Below are 26,036 nucleotides of genomic sequence, written 5' to 3'. Positions count from 1 at the left end.
GAGGCGTGGGCTATGGATAGAGTTGTACGCAGGAGGATGGATGTGCTGGAAATGAGATGTTTGAGGACAATGTGTGGTGTGAGGTGGTTTGATCGAGTAAGTAACGTAAGGGAAAGAGAGATGTGTGGAAATAAAAAGAGCGTGGTTGAGAGAGCAGAAGAGGGTGTTTTGAAATGGTTTGGGAACATGTAGAGAATGAGTGAGGAAAGATCGACCAAGAGGATATATGTGTTGGAGGTGGAGGGAACGAGAAGTGGGAGACCAAATTGGAGGTGGAAAGATGGAGTGAAAAAGATTTTGTGTGATCGGGGCCTGAACATGCAGGAGGGTGAAAGGAGGGCAAGGAATAGAGTGAATTGGATCGATGTGGTATACCGGGGTTGACGTGCTGTCAGTGGATTGAATCAGGGCATGTGAAGTGTCTGGGGTAAACCATGGAAAGCTGTGTAGGTATGTATATTTGCATGTGTGGACGTATGTATATACATGTGTATGGGGGTGGGTTGGGCCATTTCTTTCGTATGTTTCCTTGCGCTACCTCGCAAATGCAGGAGACCGACAAAGCAAAAAAAAAAAAAATATATATATATATATATATATATATATATATATATATATATATATATATATATATATATATATATATATATATATTATCCCTGGGGATAGGGGATTAAGAATACTTCCCATGTATTCCCTGCGAGTCGTAGAAGGCGACTAAAAGGGGAGGGACCGGGGGGCTGGAAATCCTCCCCTCTCGTTTTTTTTTAATTTTCTAAAAGAAGGAACAGAGGGGGCCAGGTGATGATATTCCAAAAAAGGCCCAGTCCTCTGTTCTTAACGCTACCTTGCTAACGCAGGAAATGGCGGATAGTTTAAAAGAAAAAAGAAAATATATATATATATATTTATATACACAGACATATACAAATACACACATGTACATAATTCATACTTGCTGCTTTTATTCATTCCTGTCGCCACACCGCCACACATGAAATGGCAACCCCCTCCCCCCACACGCACGTAAGGTAGTGCTAGGAAAAGACAACAAAGGCCACATTCATACACACTCAGTCTCTAGCTGTCATGTATAATCCCCGAAACCACAGCTCCCTTTCCACATCCAGGCCCCACAGAACTTTCCATGGTTTACCACAGACGCTTCACATGCCCACGTTCAACCCACTAACAGCACATCGACCCTAGTATACCACATCGTTCTAACTTACTCTATTCCTTGCACGCCTTTCACTCCTATCGCTCGAAATCTTTTTCACTCCATCTTTCCACCTCCAATTTGGTCTCCCACTTCTCCTCGTTCCCTCCACCTCTGACACATATATCCTCTTTGTCAATCTTTCCTCACTCATTCTCTCCATGTGACCAAACCATTTCAAAATACACTCTTCTGCTCTCTCAACCACACTCTTTTTATTACCACACATCTCTCTTACCCTTTCATTACTTGCTCAATCAAACCACCTCACACCACATACTGTCCTCAAACATCTCATTTCCAACACATCCACCCTCCTCCGCACAACTCTCTATAGTCCATGCCTCGCAACCATACAACATTGTTGGAACCACTATTCCTTCAAACATACCCATTTCTGCTTTCCGAGATAATGTTATTGCCTTCCACGCATTTTTCAACGCTTCCAGAACTTTGACCCCTTCCCCCATGCTGTGACTCACTTCCACGGTTCCATCCGCTGCCAAATCCACTCTCAGATATCTAAAACACTTCACCTCCTCAAGTTTTTCTCCATTCAAACTTACCTCCCAACTGACTTGTCCCTCAACCCTACTGCACCTAACAACCTTGCTCTTATTCACATATACTCTCAGCTTTCTTCTTTCACACACTTTACCAAACTCAGTCACCAGCTTCTGCAGTTTCTCACCCAAGTCAGCCATCAGCACTGTATCATCAGCAAACAACAAATTAAACAACCATGGAGACATCATGCACCCCTGCCGCAAACCTACATCCACTGAGAACCAATCACTTTCTTCCTACACGTACACATGCCTTACATCCTCGATAAAAACTTTTCACTGCTTCTAACTACTTGCCTCCCACACCACATATTCTTAATACCTTCCACAAAGCATCTCTATCAAATCTATCATAAGCCTTCTCCAGATCCATAAATGCTACATACAAATCCATTTGCTTTTCAAAGTATTTCTCACATACATTCTTCAAAGCAAACACCTGATCCACACATCCTCTACCAATTCTGAAACCACATTGCTCTTCCGCAATCTGATGCTCTGTACATGCCTTCACCCTCTCAATCAATACCCTCCCATATAATTTCCCAGGAATACTCAATAAACTTATACCTATGTAATTTGAGCACTCAATTTTATCCTCTTTGCCTATGTACAAAGGCACTATGCAAGCATTCCGCCAATCCTCAGGCACCTCACCATGAGTCAAACATACATTAAATAACCTTACACCAACCAGTCAATAATATAGTCACCCCCTTTTTTTAATAAAGTCCATTGCAATACCATCCAAACCCGCTGCCTTGCCAGCTTTCATCTTCCGCAAAGCTTTTACTACCTCTTCTCTGTTTACCATGTCATTCTCCCTAACCCTCTCACTTTGCACACCACCTCGACCAAAACACCCTACATCTGCCACTCTTTCATCAAACACATTCAAAATACTCATTCCATCTCCTTCTCACATCACCACTACTTGTTATCACCTCCCCATTTTCCCCCTTCACTGATGTTCCCATTTGTTCCTCTGTCTTACGCACTTTATTTACCTCTTTCCAAAACATCTTTTTACTCTCCCTAAAATTCAATGATACTCTCTCTCACCCCAACTCTCATTTGCCCTCTTTTTCATCTCCTGTATCTTTCTCTTGACCTCCTGCCTCTTTCTTTTATACATCTCCCAGTCATTTGCACTATTTCTCTGCAAAATCATCCAAATGCTTCTCTCTTCTCTTTCACTAATAATCTTACTTATTCATCCCACCACTCACTACCCTTTCTAATCTGCCCATCTCCCATGCTTCTCACGCCACAAGCATGTCTTGCGCAAGCCATCACTGCTTCCCTAAATACATCCCATTCCTCCACCACTCCCCTTATGTCCTTTGTTTTCACCTTTTTCCATTCTGTACTCAGTCTCTCCTGGTACTTCCTCACACCAGTCTCCTTCCCAAGCTCACTTACTCTCACCACTCTTCACCCCAACATTCTCTCCAGTTGCACCTCTCAGCACATTAACATCCAAAAGTCTCTCTTTCGCACGCCTATCATTAACACATAATCCAGTAATGCTCTCTGGCCATCTCTCCTACTTACAAACGTATACTTATGTATATCTCTTTTTAAACCAGGTATTCCCAATCACCAATCCTTTTTCAGCACATAAATCTACAAGCTCTTCACCATTTCCATTTAGAACACTGAACACCCCATGTACACCAATCATTCACTCAACTGCCACATTACTCACCTTTGCATTCAAATCACCCATCACTATAACCTGGTTTCGTGCATGAAAACTACTAACACACTCACTCAGCTGCTCCCAAAACACTTGCCTCTCATGATCTTTCTTCTCATGCCCAGGTGCATATGCACCAATAATCATCCATCTCTCTCCATCCACTTTCAGTTTTACCCATATCAATCTAGGGATTACTTTCTTACACTCTAACACATACTCCCACCACTTGTTATCACCTCCCAATTAGCCCCCTTCACTGATGTTCCGCTTTACTCTCCTGTCTTATGCACTTTATTTACTTCTTTCCAAAACATCATTTTATTCTCCCTCGAATTTAATGATACTCTCTCATCCCAACTCTCATTTGCCCTCTTTTTCACCTCTTGCACCTTTCTCTTGACCTTCTGCCTCTCTCTTTTATACATCTCCTACTCATTTGCATTATTTCCCTGCAAAAATCGTCCAAATGCCTCTCTCTTCTCTTTCACTAGTAATCTTACTTCTTCATCCTACCCCTCACTACTCTTTCTGATCTGCCCACCTCCCACACTTCTCATGCCACAAGCATCTTTTGTGCAAAGCATCACCGCTTCCCTAAATACATCCCATTCCTCCCCCACTCCCCTCACCTCCTTTGTTCTCACCTTTTTCCATTCTGTACTCAGTCTCTCCTGGTACTTCCTCACACAAGTCTCCTTTACAAGCCCACTTACTCTCACCACTCGCTTCACCCCAACATTCTCTCTTCTTTTCTGAAAACCTCTACAAATCTTTACCTTCGCCTCCACAAGATAATGATCAGACATCCCTCCAGTTGCACCTCTCAGCACATTGACATCCAAAAGTCTCTCTTTCACGTGCCTATCAATTAACATGTAATCCAATAATGCTCTCTGGCCATCTCTCCTACTTACATACATATACTTATGTATATCTCTATTTTTATACCAGGATTTCCTATTCATCAGTTTTTTTCAGTGCACAAGTCTACAAGCTATTCACCATTTCCATTTAAAACACTGAACACCCCATGTACACCAACTATTCCCCCAACTGCCACATTACTCACCTTTGCATTCAAATCACCCTTCACTGTAACCCGGTCTCGTGTATCAAAACTACTAACACACTCACTCAGCCGCTCCCAAAACACTTGCCTCTCATGATCTTTCTTCTCATGCCCAGGTGCCTATGAACCAATAATCACCCATCTCTCTCCATCCACTATCAGTTTTACCCATATTAATCTTGAGTTTACTTCTTACACTCTATCACATACTGCCACCACTCCTGTTTCAGTAGTAGTGCTACTCCTTCCCTTGCTCTTGTCCTCTCACCAACCCCTGACTTTACTCCCAAGACATTCCCAATCCACTCTTCCTCTTTACCCTTGAGCTTCGTTTCACTCACGAGCCAGAACATCCAGGTTCCTATCCTCAATCATACTACCTATCTTTCCTTTTTTCTCATCTTGGTCACATCCACACACATTTAGACACCCCAACCTGAGCCTTCGAGAAGGATGAGCACTCCCCCGTGTGACTTCTTTTTCTGTTTCCCCTTTTAGAAAGTAAAAATACAAGGAGAGGAGGGTTTCTAGCCCCCCCCCACTCCAGTCCCCTTTAGTCACCTTCTACGACACGTGAGGATACTCGTTTGCAAGTATCGCAGTGTGTGAAAGAAGAAAGTTGAGAGTAAATGTGAATATGAGCAAGGTTAGGGGATATATCACATATTATACTATACTTGATCACTGTCTCCCGCATCACTGAGGTAGCACTAGGAAAAAGACTACGAACGACCCATCCACACATAAACATATATCTGCTTTATATATTATGCTTAATTGCCATTTCCTGTGTCAGTGAGGTAGCACCAGGAAACAGACAAAGAATGGCCCAACCACTCATATACAAATACATATAAACACCTATACATGAACATGTACATTTATACACATGCACATATTCATACTCATTTGGAAGTATCGGAGTGTGTAAAAGAAGAAAGATGAGAGTAAATGTGAATAAGAGCAAGGTTGTTAGGTTCAGTAGGGTTGAGGGACAAGTTAATTGGGAGATAAGTTTTAATAGAGAAAAACTGAAAGGAGTGAAGTGTTTTACATATCTAGGAGTGGACTTAGCAGTGGATGGAACCATGGAAGCGAAGTGAGTCAAAAAAAAGGGGGGGGGGGGGGATCTGGGAGCGTTGAAGAAGGTGTAAAAGGCGAGAACATTATCTCGGAGAGCGAAAATGGGTATGTCTGAAGGAATAGTGGTTCCAACAATGTTATATGGTTGTGAGGCATGGGCTATAGATAGGGTTGTGTGGAGGAGGGTGGATGTGTTGGAAATGAAATATTTGAGGACAATATGTGGTGTGAGGTGGTTTGATCAAGTAAGTAATGAAATGGGTAAGATAGATGTGTGGTAATAAAAAGAGTGTGGTTGAGAGAGCAGAAGAAGGTGTGTTGAAATGGTATGCACTTAGAATGAGTGAGGAAAATCTGACAAAGAGGATATATGCGTCAGAGGTGGAGGGAAGGAGGAGAAGCGGGAGACCAAATTGGAGGTGGAAGGATGGAGCGAAAAAGATTTTGAGCAATCAGGGCCTGAACATGCAGGAGGGTGAAAGGTGTGTAGGGCATAAAGTGAATTGGAATGATGTGGTATACCAGGGTCGACGTGCTGTCAATAGACTGAACCAGGGCATGTGAAGCATCTGGGTTAAACCATGCAAAGGGAGCTGTGACTTCGGTGCATTACACATGACAGCTAGAGACTGAGTGTGAAGAAATGACCTTTTTCGTCCTTTCCTGCCGCTACTTCGCTAGAGGGGGTGGGATGGGGGTACTATTTCACATGTGGTGGGGTAGTGCCGGGAATGGATGAAGGCAGCAAGTATGAATATGTACATGTGTATACATGTCTGTGTATGTATATGTACATATACGTTGAAATGTATATGTATGTACATGTGCATGTGTCGGCGTTTATGTATATACATGTGTATGTTGGTTCCTTGTCCGTTTCCTTACGCTATCTCGCTAACGTGCCACCCCATCCCACAGGAAACATCATCACAACCCCCTGCATCAGCAAGGTAGTGCCAGGAAAACAGATAAAAAAAGGCCACATTCATACACACTTAGTCTCTAGCTGTCATGTGTAATACACTGAAACCACAGCTCCCTAACCACATCCAGGCCAGACAGACCTTTCCATGGTTTATCCCAAACGTTTCACATGCCCTGGTTCAGCCCATTGCCAGAACATCAACCCCAGTATACCACATCATTCCAATTCACTCTATTCCTTGGAAGCCTCTCACCCTCCTGCATGTTCAGGCCCTGAATGCACAAAATCTTTTTTGCTCCATCCTTCCACCTCCAATTTGGTCTCCCACTTCACCTTCTTCCCTCCAACTCTGACACATATGTTTTCTTTGCCAACCTTTCCTCACTCATTCTCTCCATATGTCCAAACCATTTTAACACATCCTCTTCTGGTCTCTCAACCACACTATTTCTAATACCACACTTCTCCCTTACCTTTTTGTTACCTGCTCAATCAAACCACCTCACACCACATATTGTCCTCAAACATTTCATTTCCCACACATCCACCCTCCTCTGTACACCCTATCTATAGCCCATGCCTCACAACCATACAATATTATTGGACCTCTGAATCCTTTAAACATGCTCATTTTTGCTCTCTGAGATAATGTTCTCTCTTTCCACAGATTCTTCATTGCTCCCAGTATCTATGTCCCCTCTCCCACTCTATGACTCACATCCACTTCCATAGTTCCATTTGCTGCCAAGTCCAGTCCTAGATATCTCAAACACTTCATCTCCTACAATTTTTCTTCATTCAAACTTATATCCCAACTAACTTGTCCCTCAACCCTGCTGAAACTAATAGCCTTCCTTTTATTCACATTTACTGTCAACTTTCTCCTTTCACACTCTTCCAAACTCAGTCACCAACTTCTGCCATTTCTCACTTGAATCAGTCACCAGTGCTGTATCATCAGCAAACAACAACTGATTCACTTATCAGGCCCTTTCATCCCCAACAGACTGCATACTCGCTCCTGTCTCAAAAACTCCTGCATTTAGCTCCCTCACCAGCCCATCCAAAAGCAAATTAACAACCATGGTGGCATCACACACCCTTTCTACAGACCAACCTTCATTATGGACCAATCACTCTCTTCTCTTCCTATTCATGCACATGCCTTACACTCTTGATAAAAACTTCTCACTGCTTCTAGCAGCTTACCTCCCATGTCATATATTCTAAAGATATTCCACAAAGCATCTCTATCAATCCTATCATATGCCACATACAAATCCATTTGTTTTTTAGGTATTTCTCACACACATTCTTCAAAGCAAACACCTGATCCACATACTCTCTGCCACTTCTGAAACCACACTGCACTTCCCAATCCGATGTTCTGTACTCTGTATATGCCGTCACCCTCTCACTACCCTTTTTAATCTGCCCACCTCCCACCTTTTGCATGCCACATGCATCTCTTGCACATGCCATTACTACTTCTCTAAATACCTCCCATTCCTCATCCACTCCCCTCACTTCACTTGCTCTCACCTTTTGCTATTCCACACTCAACCTTTCCTAGTATTTGTTCACACAAGTCTCTTTTCCAAGCTCACTTACTGTCATCACTTTCTTCTCCCGATACTGTCTCCTCTTTTTCGAAAAACTCTACAAATCTTCACCTTTGCCTCCACAAGGTAGTGATGAGGCACCACACAAGTTGTCCCTCTCAGCATACTTACATCTGAAAGTCTCTCTTTTACATGCCTATCAATCAATACAAATATTTGTGTATATCTCTCTTTTAAACCCATTAAAAGCAAGCAATGTTACCTAATGTACATATGGCAGAAGCAGGGAAATGTTAAGCAGGGAAACATTACATAACATTGGGCTATTATGCATCGAAATTGTTTTTTTATTTTGACAATGTGGCATCATTGTCATCTACTATCATGACCTCTGTTTATCCATTCCTGGAAACAGCTACTCTTGCTCACCCATCCACGTTCAGCATCAGTATTAGCTGTTATCTAATGTTTGCACAGTTGTAGGTGGGTAATATCACATAACATTGGGCCTTGTAGCATCATAATTATATGGTGATATTGGGTGATGTGGCATCTCCGACACATAAATATATGTACACAGCAGTTGCAAATAAATACATAAATGAAAAATCTAGCGTAAAAGAAAAGTGATCAGAGTCCCCTAGCCTTGTCCCAGGTGCGCCTGATAAGCTGCCCACCCCAGGTTCTCCTGTGCTACTTCTCCTCCAACAGCCAGCTATGACACAGTGTTGCATAATCAACATCTCTTACCAAAGTTTTTCATTCAGTTTCATCTATTCATGTATGTAATGACTTATTCCATGATACTTTATTCCTAAATATGCCACTTCGCACAGATGTACAAAAAATGTGACCGTCCTTTAATGGTTTAAACCAGGTATTGCTAATCACCAGTCTTTTTTCAGCACATAATTCCACAAGCTCTTCACCATTTCCATTCATAACGCTGAATCTCCTGTGCACACCAATTATACCCTCAATTGCCAAATTACTTACCTTCACATTCAAATAACCCATCACTAATACCCAGTTTCGTACACTAACACTGCAGACACACTCACTCAACTGCTCCCAAAACACTTACCTCTCATGATCCTTCTTCTTATGACCAGGTGCATAAACAACAATACTCATCTATCTCTCGACATCCACTTTCAGTTTTACCCACATCAATCTAGAATTTACTTCCACACACTCTATCACACACTCCCACAACTTACATTTCATTAGTGCTTCCCCTTCCTTAGCTCTTGTACTCTCACCAACCTGACTTTACTCCCGAGTCATTTCCAAACCGTTCTTCCCTTTTTACCTTGAACTTCATTTCACTCACAGCCAGAACATCCAGGGTTTTTTCCTCAAACATGCTACCTATCTCTCCTCTCTTCTCATTTTGGTTACATCCACAAATGTTCAGACACCCCAATCTAAGCCTTCAAGGAAGACGAGCACTTCCCACTTGACTCCTTCTGTTTCCTCTTTTAGAAACTTAAATACAAGAAGGGGAGGGTTTCCCACTCCCTCCTTCTGCCTCTTTAGTTGCCTTTTACGACACGAGGGGAATAAAAAGGTGAAATTCTTTCTCCCTCCCTTCAGCTAATTAACATTTCTAGACTTTTGGAGTGATAGAGAGGAGCTTTTCTAAATAAATCTAATTTTAAAATCTTTTTTGTTGATTTCAGGTCCAGACAATAATAAATGCTACAAGCAGGTCAGCTGAAAGTAAAAGAAGAGTGGATGACAATGATACTAAGCCCATTTGCAGTAAAGGTAGAAGATACATGACAACAAGAGGAAGAGCAATTAGCGGGAGGTGAATGGCTGACAATGAAGACTAACGACACAATAGAACTAATGGTTGACAGTGAAGACTAATGACACAAGTGGACTATGTAGCTTACAGTGAAGAAATAAAGTAGTCAGTGGTGGAAAAATAAGATACAGAAATAAAAGTTGAAATGCATGGCAGATGGATGAGATTAAAAATGCTGTAGAAGAGAAGAAAAGGGCATGGGGTAGAATGCTTGAAAGGAATGCACCAGTGGGAATTCAACAAAGGAGGAGGGAAGAATATATGATGTGTAAGTGGAATGTTAGGAGGCAGATAGAGGAAAGCAAATAGAAATAAATTAAGATTTTGAAAGAAAGTTGAGTGTAAAGTTTAAGGAAAATAAGAAATTGTACTGAAAGGAGTTGAAAAGGAAAAGAGGTGGATGTAAGAGTGGAAAGGTAAATGTAAGAAGTAAGGAAGAGAAGGGAGGGGAAGATAGAAAGAGTATTTTGAAAAATTCATGAATGTTGGAGAAGGTGAGGCAATAGTTGTTACATGCACAGGTAAGGGGGATGGAACAAAAAGGATACAAGTAAAGGGGTCTAGAGCAAGAGGGAAGATAAAATGTGCAATGAGTTTTAAAGTAGGAAAGGCACTTAGAGAGGATGGGATTATGGCCAAAATGTTGGAGTAAGAAGAGGAAAGTGTGTTCAAAGTTTAAGGTGTTAACAATGTATGTAGAAATTATAGGGGAATAAGTCTGTTAAGTACTTCATGAAATGTGTACATGAGTGTTTATTGACAGAGTGATGGAAATGACTGAATGCAGAACCCAAGAGGGCAGGGTGTTTTGGAAGAGATAGGGAATGGATGAATCAGATCTTGAGGTGAGAATGACTGTGGAAAAGTATCTAGCAAAAGTTAAGAAACAGATGCAGCTTTAAAGGATCTGGAGCAAGTATATGACAGGGTCTAGAGGAATACTTTATGTATTGTTTTAAGGGTATATGGGGTAGGGGTACTAATGTTGGATGGTGTGAAAGCCTTCTAGAAAGCAGCAAATGCATGTGTAAGAGTGGCTGGGAAGTTGAGCAAAAGTTTCAGTGATGATGTGGGAGTGAGGTTGGGCTGTGGAAATGAGTGATTTGAAGGGAGAATGGGGTATGACTAGATGGAATGAAAGAAATAAGGGGTGTATGAGAGATCTGGCATGTTAAGGAAAGCAATGAGAATGAATAGCAGAGCAGTATAGTCGGTAAAATGTCATAATCTGAGGTGACTTGGGCACATGGAAAGAATGCAAGATGGGGCATTTATATGGAGAATGTATGACAATAAGGTTACATGGGTTGGTGTATGAGGAAGACCATCTGTGACATGGGAAAATAAAAGTGGACAGAGTACAACAGGGAAAGAAATGAGGAAGAATGCATGGAATGGTGTGAGTGAAGGAAGCATGGAAGGACAGGCATAAATGGAGACTCTTTTGCCATGGCCATCCCATTGATACCAGTTCCTGGAGAGATTCCATGTCAGATATAGACAGATAGACAGACATTAAACATACCCAACAACTGTATGAAGGAGGCATCCTAACAGTGACGTGGAGCAAGTACCTAAAAACAACAGATGGAAGAAGCTAAAAGTAGGGAGGAGACTATATGACAATGAAGGGAAGGGATACACATTAAAGTGATGAGCTATTGGTTGAGGGAAAAGCGTGTGATAATATGAGAACAGAGATGGCTATTACCGGTATGAGGTTTCAAGTAAACAATGACTTAACTCATGCAGATCTTGCCTGGTATTCCTCCTTAAAATTGCTCCTTTTTTCCTATGTATAAACTTATTTGGTTTAACTGTACAGGATTTCTTCCACCATACATCCAACTATCAATCTGTCAGCATCATCTCAACAATGAAGTAATGGAAATATGGCAACTGCTATCACCAGCAATTCCTAACTATAAAAGCAGTAACATAAAAGAACACACAAATATGCATCATTACCTGTGCTGCTGCTGCACTTTCAGTTTGAGAGGCACCAAACAAGTCGATGATCTGAGAAGCATCACCATTGTTTGTAACTAAGGCTGGGGCTGTTTCACTGGTTGGTGAGCTCAAGAATGGATTGTTTTTGGCATGGTCACTCTGAAAGAAACTTAATTCTTAGCTTTTCATGTCATTACAAAATCAGAAATCACATACAATCCTCTAAGTAATTATCCTAAACATTACTGGCACACCTTTGTTTTACTAGCTAAAACCATAATGTTAATATGGAAAACAGTTGCCTGGCTAAATTCAACAAAGCATTTTGATCTATGCCTCTTTCTAAATCACACTCATTCCCTTATATCAAATTCCAAAACATTAAAAAATAAACTTGCAATAATGTAAACACATCATCTACTCTATCTTGGAAACCCCACAAGGCAAATATCAGGAAATCTAACCAAGAGCTGAAGTTTTTATAGGTGAAAATTTTCTCCTGAGCAGCTACTACTCTTTTGAAGGTCTTATTTGCCCCAGCTAGTTATTTTTCTTCCATCTCTATCTTAGTCTTTCGATGCATCAACTCTTCATATCACCTCTCCTCAACCATTCTTTAACCTTTTCTTTCTTCCATACTTGTCCACTGTCTCCTGCATTAGTGAGGTAGTGCCAGAAAAAGATAATGAAATGGCCCCAATTGTTCATATCCACCCTCTAGTTGTCATATATAGTGTGCCAAAACCACAGCCCCCTATCCACAACCAGGTCCCAATTACCTTTCCATAGTTCTACAGACTGCTTTAACATGCCCTGGTTCACTTCATTATAGCACATCTCCTCCTGTACATATCATTCCAATTCACTCTATCCCATACATGCCCAACATCTTCCTGCATGCTCAGGCCCTAAGCACTCAAAACCTTTTTCACTCCATCATTTCATCTCCGATTTAACTGCCCCTTCCACTTTTGATATATATACCATCTATGCCATCCTCTCCTCACTTAAACTCTCCACATGCCCATACTATTTCAACACAGATTCCTCATCTCCCTGAACGTACTCTTCTTATCACATCTCTCTCTAATCCCATCATCTCTTTCCTCACACCACACACTATCCTCAAACATTTAATATCCAATACCATCACCCTCCTCCATACTTTCTCATGTACAGATCATGTCTCACATCCATACAACATTATATCATCAAATGTGCCCACCTTTGCCCTCACCCCACTCTCCACACACTCCTCAATGCTTCTAAGACCTTTGCCACCTCACCCACTCTTTGATTCCCATGTTCCATTTGCTGCTATGTTCACTTCAAGGTATGTAAAACATTTCACTTTCTCCAGGTTTTCTCCATTCAAACTCGCATCCCAACTAACCTGTCTCTTTTCACATATACTCTTATCTTTTACAAACTTATCCAAAATCAGAAAACAATCTTTGTAGTTTCTCACATAAATCTCCTAACAGTGCCATAACTTTAGGAAACAAAACGCAATTCACATCCAAGCAAGCACCAACCCTGCCAGACTGAAGATCTAACTCCCCTTTCCTGAAATCCTTCCATTCACTTCCCTTACCATCTCATCCATATACAAACTGAAGAGCTATGGCAACATCACACATCACAGCCACAGACCCACCTTCACCTATAACCATTCACCCCTCCTCTCTACTTACTCCCACACATGCCTTACTCTCTTGATTAAAAACTTTTCTAACATCTTCCACAAAACCTCTCTATCCAACCATATGCTTTCTACAGATCCACATATGCCATACACAAATCCTTTGCTTTTCTAAAAATTCCTCATATAAATTCTTCAAAGCAAACACCTAATCCACACATCCTCTGCCACTCTTGAAACCATAACATTCATCTCCACTCTGAAGCTCAATGCAAACCACCGACCTCTTAATCACTACTCTCCCATACAACTTACCAGGTACAATCAATGTCCTTATATCTATGTAATAAGAACATTCTCCTTCATCCCCCTTGCCTTCATACAAAAAAAATTATACAAGTATTTTGCCAATCCTCTAGCACCTTACAATGATCCATACACTGAAAATTCCAAATAACCTATCAGCAACACAGCCACCTCCTTTCTCATGAAATTCAATTGTGACACTATCTGTTCCAACTGCCTTGCCACATTTCATTTTATGCAAGACTTTAACCACCACCTCACTCTTCATCAAACCACTTGCTGTACATCTATCACTCCAAATACCTCTCAAATCCTAACAACCCACATCTGTCACCCTATTATCAAAGATATTCAACAGTCCTTCAAAGTACTCACTCCATCTCATCTTCACCTCATCTCTGCCTACAACCACTACTCTGTTTGCCTCCTTGTCTAATGTTCCCATTTGTTTTCTCATTTTAGCACACTACTAACCTTTTTCCAAAACATTTTCTTATTCTCCTTAAAGTTTGCCGACATTCCCTCACCCCAACTCTCATTTGCTCTTTTCTCAGCTTCTAAACCATCCTCTTGACCTCATGCCTCTTTCTCCTGTACACCTACCAACAACTCATACTCCTACCCTGCAATTAAAGTCCATACACCTCTCTTTTCATCAATAACTCAACTTCCTCATTGAACACACGCTTATGTCATGATATTTTGTGTATATTCATCTTCCTATTTTACACTCAAATTCCCCTCATTATTCTAAGGATACATTCAAAACTCAAATTCATGTGGTGCCTATTGGGTGTACTGAATGAAAGCTAATGCCAAGTATGAGTTACATTTATTTTACCTACTGTATTTTGCACTACTTTTTCTCAATACATGGATTTCCATGTTAGATGGAAAAATTGGTGCAGCACACTTCAATCTGGTATACCCTTATACAGAAATTTTGTGGTTACCACTGCACATCTGTGAGTTTACCTAATGGAACTGCTAACCTCTAAACAACAGTTTCTGGCTTCATAGGCATTTTTCCATGTTACAAGTACACCACCGAATTTCTGGCAACTGATGGTTTGGCACCTCCTTTAGTCCGAACAAAATTACATGAGGGAACTTGAAATTACCGCGGCCACCAGACTAGTTTACTGGGCGGCCACAGATGGCATTGTGTGTAGGGCGCACTTATTGAAGAATGTATTAAGAATGTATTCTTTACACTGCACTTGGTGGTGATGCCTCAATTCTAAGAGATTCTTAGCTTATTTTGCTTAATTTTAACCCTAGCTATGGCTTCTAAAACATATGAGAGTGTCAGTCGTGGTGTCAAACGTAAACATCAGTCCATATTGATCCAAGATAAAGTAGAACTGTTGAAAAAAAATGGACTGTGGTGTTTGGGTGCATAAGCTGTGTGACATCTACAGTACTGGTTCATCAATTGTTTATAAACAGAAGCAAAGGGAGAAAATATTGAAATTCTATGCAGACAGCGATTCCAAGAAGAAAATGACGATTAGAAAAAGTATGAAAGATGGTATGAGTAATGAGCACAATTGATGGTTTCGAGAGCATCGGAGTGATGGAGTGGACTTGTCGTCAGGTAGTACGATAATGGACCAGGCTAAGTTGTTCCACAAAGAACTTAAATTACAACAAGAGTGTGGCTATAGTGCAGGATGGCTTCAAAGATTCAAGAAGCGTCATGGAATTTCCATGAATAAAGTGTGCGGAGAAAAGTGGTCTGCAAACCACGAAGGAGCTGCCATGTGGACGAACTTGCAAAACTCGTAGCTGACAAGCACCTCAGTCCTGAGCAGGTGTATAATGCAGACGAAACTGTAATATTTTGGCAATGCACACCTAGGAAAACACTAACAACAGAAGACGAAGAAGACCCCAAAGGATTCTAACAATCTAAGGACAGACTTACCATCTTAGGGTGCTCAAACATTTTATATTTGTTTAGTTTAAATTTCAAGCAGTCCATGGTATACTTTAGACACATGGGAGATGTATAATTAGTGGGATAGAGGGGTGTTGATGAATTATTATTATGTGACCATGGTTGGTCCGGCAAAATGGTTAATCCGGCAAGGCTCTGGAACCAATAGTGCTGGAAAATCAGTGGTGTACCTGTAATCATAAATATTTCTTCTACACCTCTTCAACATCTTCCAACTTTCCCCAATATTTTCCACAATAAAAAAGAAACTCAGAAAGAAATGAATGCATTTCTCTGTCTTTTCTACCAAGCCCCTGGTCCTTCCCTTTGCCTGTGTTATCTAGAGACTCAGTGGTGGTGGCCTGTTGTTGTTTTTTGTTGCTGATGGTGATGAATAGTAATGGTTATACATTAGAATATAAAAGGAATTCAATCAGAAACAGACAACTGAGTCCTTTTGAGGCTGCTCCTGAAAGCAGATGTCAAACTCATAGATTTAGGAGGTAAGAGTAGAAATGCATACATGTTTCAAGAGAAAACCTGCAAAGTTTTGATGTAACTAAAGAGGAACAAATATGTCATGAACTTGAAGCAATACATTTATGAAATCTATTCTTAACTGTACCTATACTGCTTTCAATCACTCTAATTACTATATCATTCCATATTTCAACTATCATATTGAGGAAAGAGTTTACCTAAGTCAAGGTGACATATATGCTCACGAGTCTGGGTTACAACCATAACTACCCCTGAAATCAGGCAAAGCAAGCCTGAAGTAACTATAGATTATGACAATTTGGAATACCTGTATTAGTTCACCTCTTACCCTTCTCTTTTCTAAGCTAAACAAATTTAAGTCCATTATTTACTCAGCTCTCATAAGATTTGTTTAACTCCAAGAATCATGTTGAAGATGAATGCTGTACTCTCTCCATTTTATGTCCATGTCTTTATTAATGGTGACCAAAACTTAATACTCAAAATACGGAGCATTAATGAACTGCAAAGTGAGGATGTTCTTTATGTTGCAATTGTTGTTCTTGTTAGTGGTGGTTCTGCAGGTAGTGGTTATAGCTGGTGGAGGTGAAGGGAGAGGTGGCTAGTGTTTGGTGGCAAGGAAGTAAGTAAAGATGCTCCCCAACATACGTCCAAGTTCTGTTCTGACCAACCAGTCGTATCTTGAAATGGACATATGTCAGCATGGCATGTAGAATTCATATACCTGTACAGCATTTTTTTTTTTTTTTTTTTTTTTTTTTTATACTTTGTCGCTGTCTCCCGCGTTTGCGAGGTAGCGCAAGGAAACAGACGAAAGAAATGGCCCAACCCCCCCCCCCCATACACATGTACATACACACGTCCACACACGCAAATATACATACCTACACAGCTTTCCATGGTTTACCCCAGACGCTTCACATGCCTTGATTCAATCCACTGACAGCACGTCAAACCCTGTATACCACATCGCTCCAATTCACTCTATTCCTTGCCCTCCTTTCACCCTCCTGCATGTTCAGGCCCCGATCACACAAAATCTTTTTCACTCCATCTTTCCACCTCCAATTTGGTCTCCCTCTTCTCCTCGTTCCCTCCACCTCCGACACATATATCCTCTTGGTCAATCTTTCCTCACTCATTCTCTCCATGTGCCCAAACCATTTCAAAACACCCTCTTCTGCTCTCTCAACCACGCTCTTTTGATTTCCACACATCTCTCTTACCCTTACGTTACTTACTCGATCAAACCACCTCACACCACACATTGTCCTCAAACATCTCATTTCCAGCACATCCATCCTCCTGCGCACAACTCTATCCATAGCCCACGCCTCGCAACCATACAACATTGTTGGAACCACTATTCCTTCAAACATACCCATTTTTGCTTTCCGAGATAATGTTCTCGACTTCCACACATTTTTCAAGGCTCCCAAAATTTTCGCCCCCTCCCCCACCCTATGATCCACTTCCGCTTCCATGGTTCCATCCGCTGACAGATCCACTCCCAGATATCTAAAACAGCATTTTAGACAGCATTTTATATCCTACTCAATTTCTATCATGATTATCTCATTCTTTATCAACCAGCATTATTATATGATTCTGGAGTTTCTTCTTACCTTTAGGTAAAATTCTTTAGCTCACACATTGATTCATCAAAACTTTCAAAGAATGTTTTGGCAGCTCCTCATCAGCATTTGCTGTTTCACCTGTGACTCAAACATTGGGCAAGATATACCTCCTTTTAAATATATTGAACCAACCATGACTTGCAGTGAAGTTCTCGATGTAATCTCTCCTGCTCACTCCTTCAAAGTCTCAAAAAGACTTCTAGCCTTCACTTGAATTGTTAGTGAGCTTAAAGGTATACGTTTTTTAATTTGATTTTCCATCCACAGCATCAACAACTTTTCCATTTCATAGATGGACCTTTGTTGTTGCTTTGTTATTATCATAAACTTCATACTTGCTGAACCTTTCACTGCTTCAAGTAATTTTCCTTTGTCCTCTGATATTGTGGAGACAGTCGAATGGGACAACTGTGGATCATGTGCAACCACATTAACTTTTTTCCTCCTTCATACTGGCTGATTTCCTTCATTTTCAATTCCAAATCAAGTGTCTTCCTTGACTTCTTGCCAGGTCAATCAACATATGATGGGTTTTTCCTCTTGCTCTTCTTCTTTGGGGCTTAATACAAAAATGGTTTAATCCAGCATAAAAATTCTTTAGATTCACTTGAACAACGCACACTTACTGAATGGTAACTCAGAGTGAGAACAGAGATGCTGTGATGTACACAATGCAGGATCGTCTGACATTTACTATTGTATGCATGCAGACGTTAGCACTAACGGACGTATGACCGAGCTTAATCTTTATATCTACATATGTTTTATAAGTTACATTTTTTGCCGGTTGTATGTACGGATAGTCATAAGTCGCAAATATCGTAAGTTGAGGAGCATTTATATACAGTTTACTAAGAACAAATTTACTGGCAACACAAATGTTAATTCCCTGTCTGCTTTCTTCCTTCCTGTCCTTCACCCTTAACACCAATCAAAATATCATCTGCACCTTACTGGGCACAAAATCATATTTCTGTGTACAGATATTTTGTTTCTTTTCAAAGGTGCCAGTTGCTAATGTTTTTGTGGTAGTGCTGGTGGTGATCAGTACCAGTGAGTAGTGGTGGTGGTAGGCTCATGGTTGGCAATGGTGGTGGTGGTCTTTAGTGGTGGTGGTTGAGCATAGGAATACAGAGGACAAGAGGAGACTGTATGCATTGGACATAACATGCATGAGAATAAGTGGCATGAGGCAGGATGATCTAGTGGGACATCACACTGTCAGAAAGAGATGTGGGAATAATCATTGCCTGAATCAATTTCGGTGCACTGAAACTTTCGCCAGGAAGGGAAGATCAGTTGAGGGAGAAAGGATGAGGAGAGATCAAGTACAAGATGCTTTTGAAAATTCTGACCCGGAGATTCTAGAATGTAAAAGGTATCTATCACAAAAACAACCAAGAAAATGTGGCACATAAATGGTTGCATGCTGTAAATGAGCTAAATCAAGGAGTATGAAGGGATCAGGTGACCGTGGAGTAATCTGCTAGGCTTAACTGGACAACAGATTGTGGTTTTGGGACATTATACATGACAACCAAAGGCCAGATGTGTGGATATAAGACTTGAGCAACAGTTCCTGATACTACCATGCTATGGCAGGAAAGGTGATCAGAGATAAGTGAAACATGTTACAAGGACATAAAAGCAACCATGAATTTGCCCATTTAAGGAATGAGAAGGAAGAGATTCTACATTAACCTAATATTATGACACTATCCAGCTTCTCAAAAAGAGTAGCATTAAGAAAAAGGTGTTCAAGAGTACAGTATTCCCTCACCATACTACACAAATATATAATCACATGCACATGAACACAAACACCAAAGCAACTAAAGAACACTGATCATAGCCAAAAAATAATCCCTTTCATTGCAACACTATGATATGTCTGATTAAATCAATCTTTCGTGTGCAGCACTTACCTTTGTACCAAGCCCTTTCGATAATTTTCAAAAACACTTTGCTGTGAGACATCCCCTTAATATTCAATGGATGTGGGGAAATTTTTTTTACTTTTTGTATGGATTTTTGAATCAATACACATGTCCATAATTCAAGAGTATAAATTACTGAATTTGGGTTATCAATTTTTTTTGTAAACTAATCATTATACTTTTAAGTGATTCTAAGGCATTTCTCATACCATAATTGTAAACCTCATGATAATAGCAAGTCAGAAAAATATAAATCAATACCAGACAAGGAGACTTTTCAACAGAAAATTGGTAACTTTAAACATATACATAGCAACTACTGTCATATGACTTCTTCCTCTGGGAACAGTGGCCATCGTAACATGATGATCTAATTTTTCACTCAACTTTAAAAATTTTCCGGTTGACTTAACATTAGCAGCAAGTGCGGGAAACAATTCAGCTCTCCTCAGTACCTATAGTCACTTTTGTGTGTATACATCTGTCACTCTTTTGGATCATGCATACAGTGACGCCATAGAAAATAAGCAAATCGTTGGAAGACTCAAGTGACGAGGAAAAAACAAATGAAATGTGAAAACATATGAGACTCGTTGATTCTAGTGGGAGTAAGGAGGAGGACCCTACACAGGACCCCATCACCCTCATCCTTGGCTTCTGGCAAGTTATATGGAGATATGAAATTTTTCTTTTTCTTTCAAACTATTCGCCATTTCCCGCATTAGCGAGGTAGCGTTAAGAACAGAGGACTGGGCCTTTGAGGGAATACCCTCACCTGGCCCAATTCTCTGTTCCTTCTTTTGGAAAATTAAAAAAAAAAACCGAGAGGGGAGGATTTCCAGCCCCCCGCTCCCTCCCCTTTTAGTCGCCTTCTACGACATGCAGGGAATACGTGGGAAGTACTCTTAATCCCCTATCCCCGGAGATATGAAATATCTCTGCTAATTTCCTCTTTAGGTAATCCTAGAGTGACCGAAAACTTTGGCAACAGATGATGGTAAAAGGTAAAATATTTCCAAGCTTATTTTGATTAAGTTTCATTCATTAAGCAATGCATAGTGCAATATTTCTACATATATACTCGTTCATAAACTCATATTCTTCACCATCAACACTGTAACCATGCAAGATATAAGATTAGATTGTGCAGCAAACTGATAGGAACTCCAAGATATTTCCTCGTATCTTGAGGTGAAGAAGGATCATCCAAGACAAGCTAGCCACGGCCCCTCCTCTTACATATTTTCAGGACAAGTACTGTAACATTTCTAAACATGTTCACACTATTAGCTACCATCAATGTGCCTGTGTAAGACATAAAGGTAGAGTCTGTTTCCAGGTTCAAGAGAAAGACAAAAACTAGACCTCCATATCCTTCCCTCCTCCTGATCTCAAGCTGTCAGACAAGTCAGCCTCATCCCTCTCCTCCTACTTACTCAGCAATCCACCAGGCCAATACAAAGATAGTTGTATTATATTTTGTATATTTTCATTTCCTCTAGTATGCCATTTATCAAGCCTCAGAGAATCATTTCTTATCTATTCATTTTTTTCATAGAGGATGTCACCCTTGTGAAATTAATCAATGTAGAGGTTAAGCAAAAAGATGTGAAAAATGTATCTATACTACTGGAGCTCACCATAAATGGATTACATTAAGCAAGTAATGAAACCATAAATGCAGGAGGTTTAGTCAAATTTGTTTATAAAGGACAGTCAATTGATGGAGCCCTACAAGTGTAGAACTCTTACAAAACTATAAAACTTTTCAGTAAAAAATTACATGAAATTAACTCATCACAATTACATTTACATAGAATAAGAAAATTATGTGCATCCAATTTCCCAGAATGTGCCCTGAAGAACTCTTCACCTGCATCTTACAAAGCATACTACAGCCAGACAGACCATCAATACTTTGCACCTCATTTCTAAATTCCATAAATTAGGTAGTAGAGGACCTTACCCCATTTGCAGAGTCATCAGTGTGCTGAAATCAAATAATGTAGTTACTAGAGAAATTACCATAAAATTTGGGACAAAAAGCAAATCCCAATACAAGAATTAACACCAGTAAAAATACACCTTTATGAACATAACTTGGTGCACTGAATTCAGCAGATAAAACATAAAGGTATCATAAAATGGTCAGCAAAATAAATAAGCCATGTAATCAGAGTCAGATGATAAGCATCAGCGGTAGGAAAAGGAAAATGGTCGAGAGAGAGAGAGAGAGAGAGAGAGAGAGAGAGAGAGAGAGAGAGAGAGAGAATGGTATAGCAAAACGTTTAAATGCTAAAGAAAATGGTGAAGCCCTACAGAAAAGATACAGATGGCATTACAGCCAAGGGGTACTTGAAAGATAAGTGAAAGCTGAACAATAAGAGTACTTTACCAACAAATGCAGTGTTAATCATGAATATCATGCACAAATTAACCTGCATCAACATAGGAAAATATATTAAGGAAAGTAAAGAAAAGAAAAACCCAAAACAGTTACATGTATCTATTATGAGGCAAACTATCAATTAAAAGAATTAACTAACAAAAGGTTTCAACAGGAATGGTGTTAAAAGGGAGGAGGATATATCTAAAAAGCTAAATCTAGGGTTTCAAGCTGTATTCACAGTAGCAAATCATGTTATCCTTATAACACAAACAATGAAAGATGGGGTAAGAGACCAAGAAAGTAGTGTGATATAAAATAAAATATAAGTAGACTTTTGAGGAAGCTTGATCCATATAAAGTGCATACACCTGCACAGCAACCATTGCATGCATGGAAGCTCATGCACACACACACACAATCCTAATAATAAAGATATACACTGGGTTGTTGTATAGGTGTGAATATTTCTATCCTTCTGACAAGTTGTTCCACATTTACAGTGGTCTCATTCTCCACAGTGTGGAGTTCTGCTTTGCATATCTAGAACAGCTCTTCATCCACCTTTCTCTCTGCTTTCAAATTATTAACTTCACTGTTGTCACCTCTGTTCAACCATCCCTTTCCATTCACTGTCATGTTGCTGCCTCTCTCTCTCTGTTTTATTGATATAAATTTGGCCCTGAGCCTCGTGAAATGTCTTAGGGTGGCTTAGTTACTAAGGTATGAACCTGCAGTAAGCAAATAGCTGTTACTTTCCATAGTTTCTGAGTGAAAATAAACAACATTGGAGTTGACCATAATGATATCTCATCTTTTCCTCAAACAACTATTAACAAATCTGCGGAATTCTCTCCTTCCTATTATCTTTCCCTCTTCCTCTAACCTTTTCACCTTTAAAAAGGTCTATAAACATCTGAAGAGCTAAAACCAATACCTTTTATATTCTTTCTATAACTCTTCAATTTTCCTTTCATCCAAGCTGTCCTTGATTGGAGGATATTTTTCTAAGTGGCATGTCATATCCTTAAAAAAGTAAGATGAAACATATTTTCAGAGTATACCGGGAATATTTCCTGTATCAATATGTCACAGAGCAAAATACATTCGTTGGGGTTGATATGGCATGAATGCATTTTATCCTGAGATGGGGTTCCTAGAGAAAAAAGGTATGGTACCTGTACATATGGTATATCACATATGATATACCACAAGGAAAAGGTGATAATACAGTTCTCAATTCAGACTACTTGATTAGCAAGGATGTAAATAGATGAGCTAAGTAGCCAGACTCAAGGAGAAGATACAATTACAGAAGCTTCAAAGAGCTAAATGATATCTTTAGGAACACAATATAGGAAAAAGAATTCCATGGCCAGCACACAAACATTATGAAAGATTGAGAAATTTATAATAAAAGGGTTAGCACCTGGGTATCTTTGGCAGTGAAGAGAAAGAAGGATAAAAAAAGACTAAAAAGAGAAAAGGCTACAAAAAGACAGATATGGCTTAATGAAAGATATCAAAAAGCAAACAGGTAGAGGTAAACTATGGTGGATATATAATAAACATAACAGCCAGCGCCAATCCTCAGGCACCTCACCATGAGTCATACATACATTAAATAACCTTACCAACCAGTCAATAATAGTCACCCCCTTTTTTAATAAATTCCACTGCAATACCATCCAAACCTGCTGCCTTGCCGGCTTTCATCTTCCGCAAAGCTTTTACTACCTCTTCTCTGTTTACCAAATCATTTACCCTAACCCTCTCACTTTGCACACCACCTCGACCAAAACACCCTATATCTGCCACTCTCTCATCAAACACATTCAACAAACCTTCAAAATCCTCACTCCATCTCCTTCTCACATCACCACTACTTGTTATCACCTCCCCATTTGTGCCCTTCACTGAAGTTCCCATTTGCTCCCTTGTCTTACGCACTTCATTTACCTCCTTCCAGAACATCTTTTTATTCTCCCTAAAATTTAATGATACTCTCTCACATCAACTCTCATTTGCCCTCTTTTTCACCTCTTGCACCTTTCTCTTGACCTCCTGTCTCTTTCTTTTATACATCTTCCACTCAATTGCATTTTTTCCCTGCAAAAATCGTCCAAATGCCTCTCTCTTCTCTTTCACTAATAATCTTACTTCTTCATCCCACCACACACTACCCTTTCTAATCAACCCACCTCCCACTCTTCTCATGCCACAAGCATCTTTTGCGCAATCCATCACTGATTCCCTAAATACATCCCATTCCTCCCCCACTCCCCTTACTTCCATTGTTCTCACCTTTTTCTATTCTGTACTCAGTCTCTCCTGGTACTTCCTCACACAAGTCTCCTTCCCAAGCTCACTTACTCTCACCACCCTCTTCACCCCAACATTCACTCTTCTTTTCTGAAAACCCATACAAATCTTCACCTTAGCCTCCACAAGATAATGATCAGACATCCCTCCAGTTGCACTCTCAGCACATTAACATCCAAAAGTCTCTCTTTCGCGCGCCTGTCAATTAACACGTAATCCAATAACGCTCTCTGGCCATCTCTCCTACTTACATACGTATACTTATGTATATCTCGCTTTTTAAACCAGGTATTCCCAATCACCAGTCCTTTTTCAGCACACAAATCTACAAGCTCTTCACCATTTCCATTTACAACACTGAACACCCCATGTATACCAATTATTCCCTCAACTGCCACATTACTCACCTTTGCATTCAAATCACCCATCACTATAACCCGGTCTCGTGCATCAAAACCACTAACACACTCATTCAGCTGCTCCCAAAACACTTGCCTCTCATGATCTTTCTTCTCATGCCCAGGTGCATAAGCACCAATAATCACCCATCTCTCTCCATCAACTTTCAGTTTTACCCATATATATATATATATATATATATATATATATATATATATATATATATATATATATATATGTATGTATGTCTCCCGCGTTTGCAAGGTAGCACAAGGAAACAGACGAAAGAAATGGCCCAACCCACCCCCATACACATGTATATACATACACATCCACACACGCAAATATACATACCTACACAGCTTTCCATGGTTTACCCCGGACGCTTCACATGCCCTGATTCAATCCACTGACAGCACGTCAACCCCGGTATACCACATCGTTCCAATTCACTCTATTCCTTGCCCACCTTTCACCCTCCTGCATGTTCAGGCCCCGATCACTCAAAATCTTTTTCACTCCATCTTTCCACCTCCAATTTGGTCTCCCACTTCTCCTCGTTCCCTCCACCTCCAACACATATATCCTCTTGGTCAATCTTTCCTCACTCATTCTCTCCATATGCCCAAACCATTTCAAAACACCCTCTTCTGCTCTCTCAACCACGCTCTTTTTATTTCCACACATCTCTCTTACCCTTACATTACTTACTCGATCAAACCACCTCACACCACACATTGTCCTCAAACATCTCATTTCCAGCACATCCACCCTCCTGTGCACAACTCTATCCATAGCCCACGCCTCACAACCATACAACATTGTTGGAACCACTATTCCTTCAAACATACCCATTTTTGCTTTCCGAGATAATGTTCTCGACTTCCACACATTCTTCAAGGCTCCCAGGATTTTCGCCCCCTCCCCCACCCTATGATTCACTTCCGCTTCCATGGTTCCATCCGCTGCCAGATCCACTCACTCCCAGATATCTAAAACACTTTACTTCCTCCAGTTTTGCTCCATTCAAACTTACCTCCTAATTGACTTGACCCTCAACCCTACTGTATCTAATAAC

At 40.3% G+C, this 26,036-nt stretch overlaps 1 protein-coding gene across 23 annotated transcripts in view; it reads right to left on the bottom strand.

Annotated features, from left to right (window-relative positions):
* lap (phosphatidylinositol-binding clathrin assembly protein lap) overlaps window positions 1–26,036 on the bottom strand; it is an 806,852-nt gene that overhangs the window by 252,262 nt on the left and 528,554 nt on the right. For all 23 annotated transcript variants that reach the window (XM_071665674.1, XM_071665679.1, XM_071665690.1 and 20 more), the window contains one exon: window positions 11,908–12,048. In XM_071665674.1, coding sequence (XP_071521775.1) covers window positions 11,908–12,048 — 141 coding nt within the window. The remainder of the gene's footprint in view (window positions 1–11,907; window positions 12,049–26,036) is intronic.

The sequence above is a fragment of the Panulirus ornatus genome, chromosome 10 (assembly GCF_036320965.1).
Source record: "Panulirus ornatus isolate Po-2019 chromosome 10, ASM3632096v1, whole genome shotgun sequence".
NCBI classification, from domain to species: domain Eukaryota; kingdom Metazoa; phylum Arthropoda; class Malacostraca; order Decapoda; family Palinuridae; genus Panulirus; species Panulirus ornatus.
The sequence above is the reverse complement of the archived record's forward strand: the minus strand, read 5'-3'. Positions and strand labels throughout refer to the sequence as shown.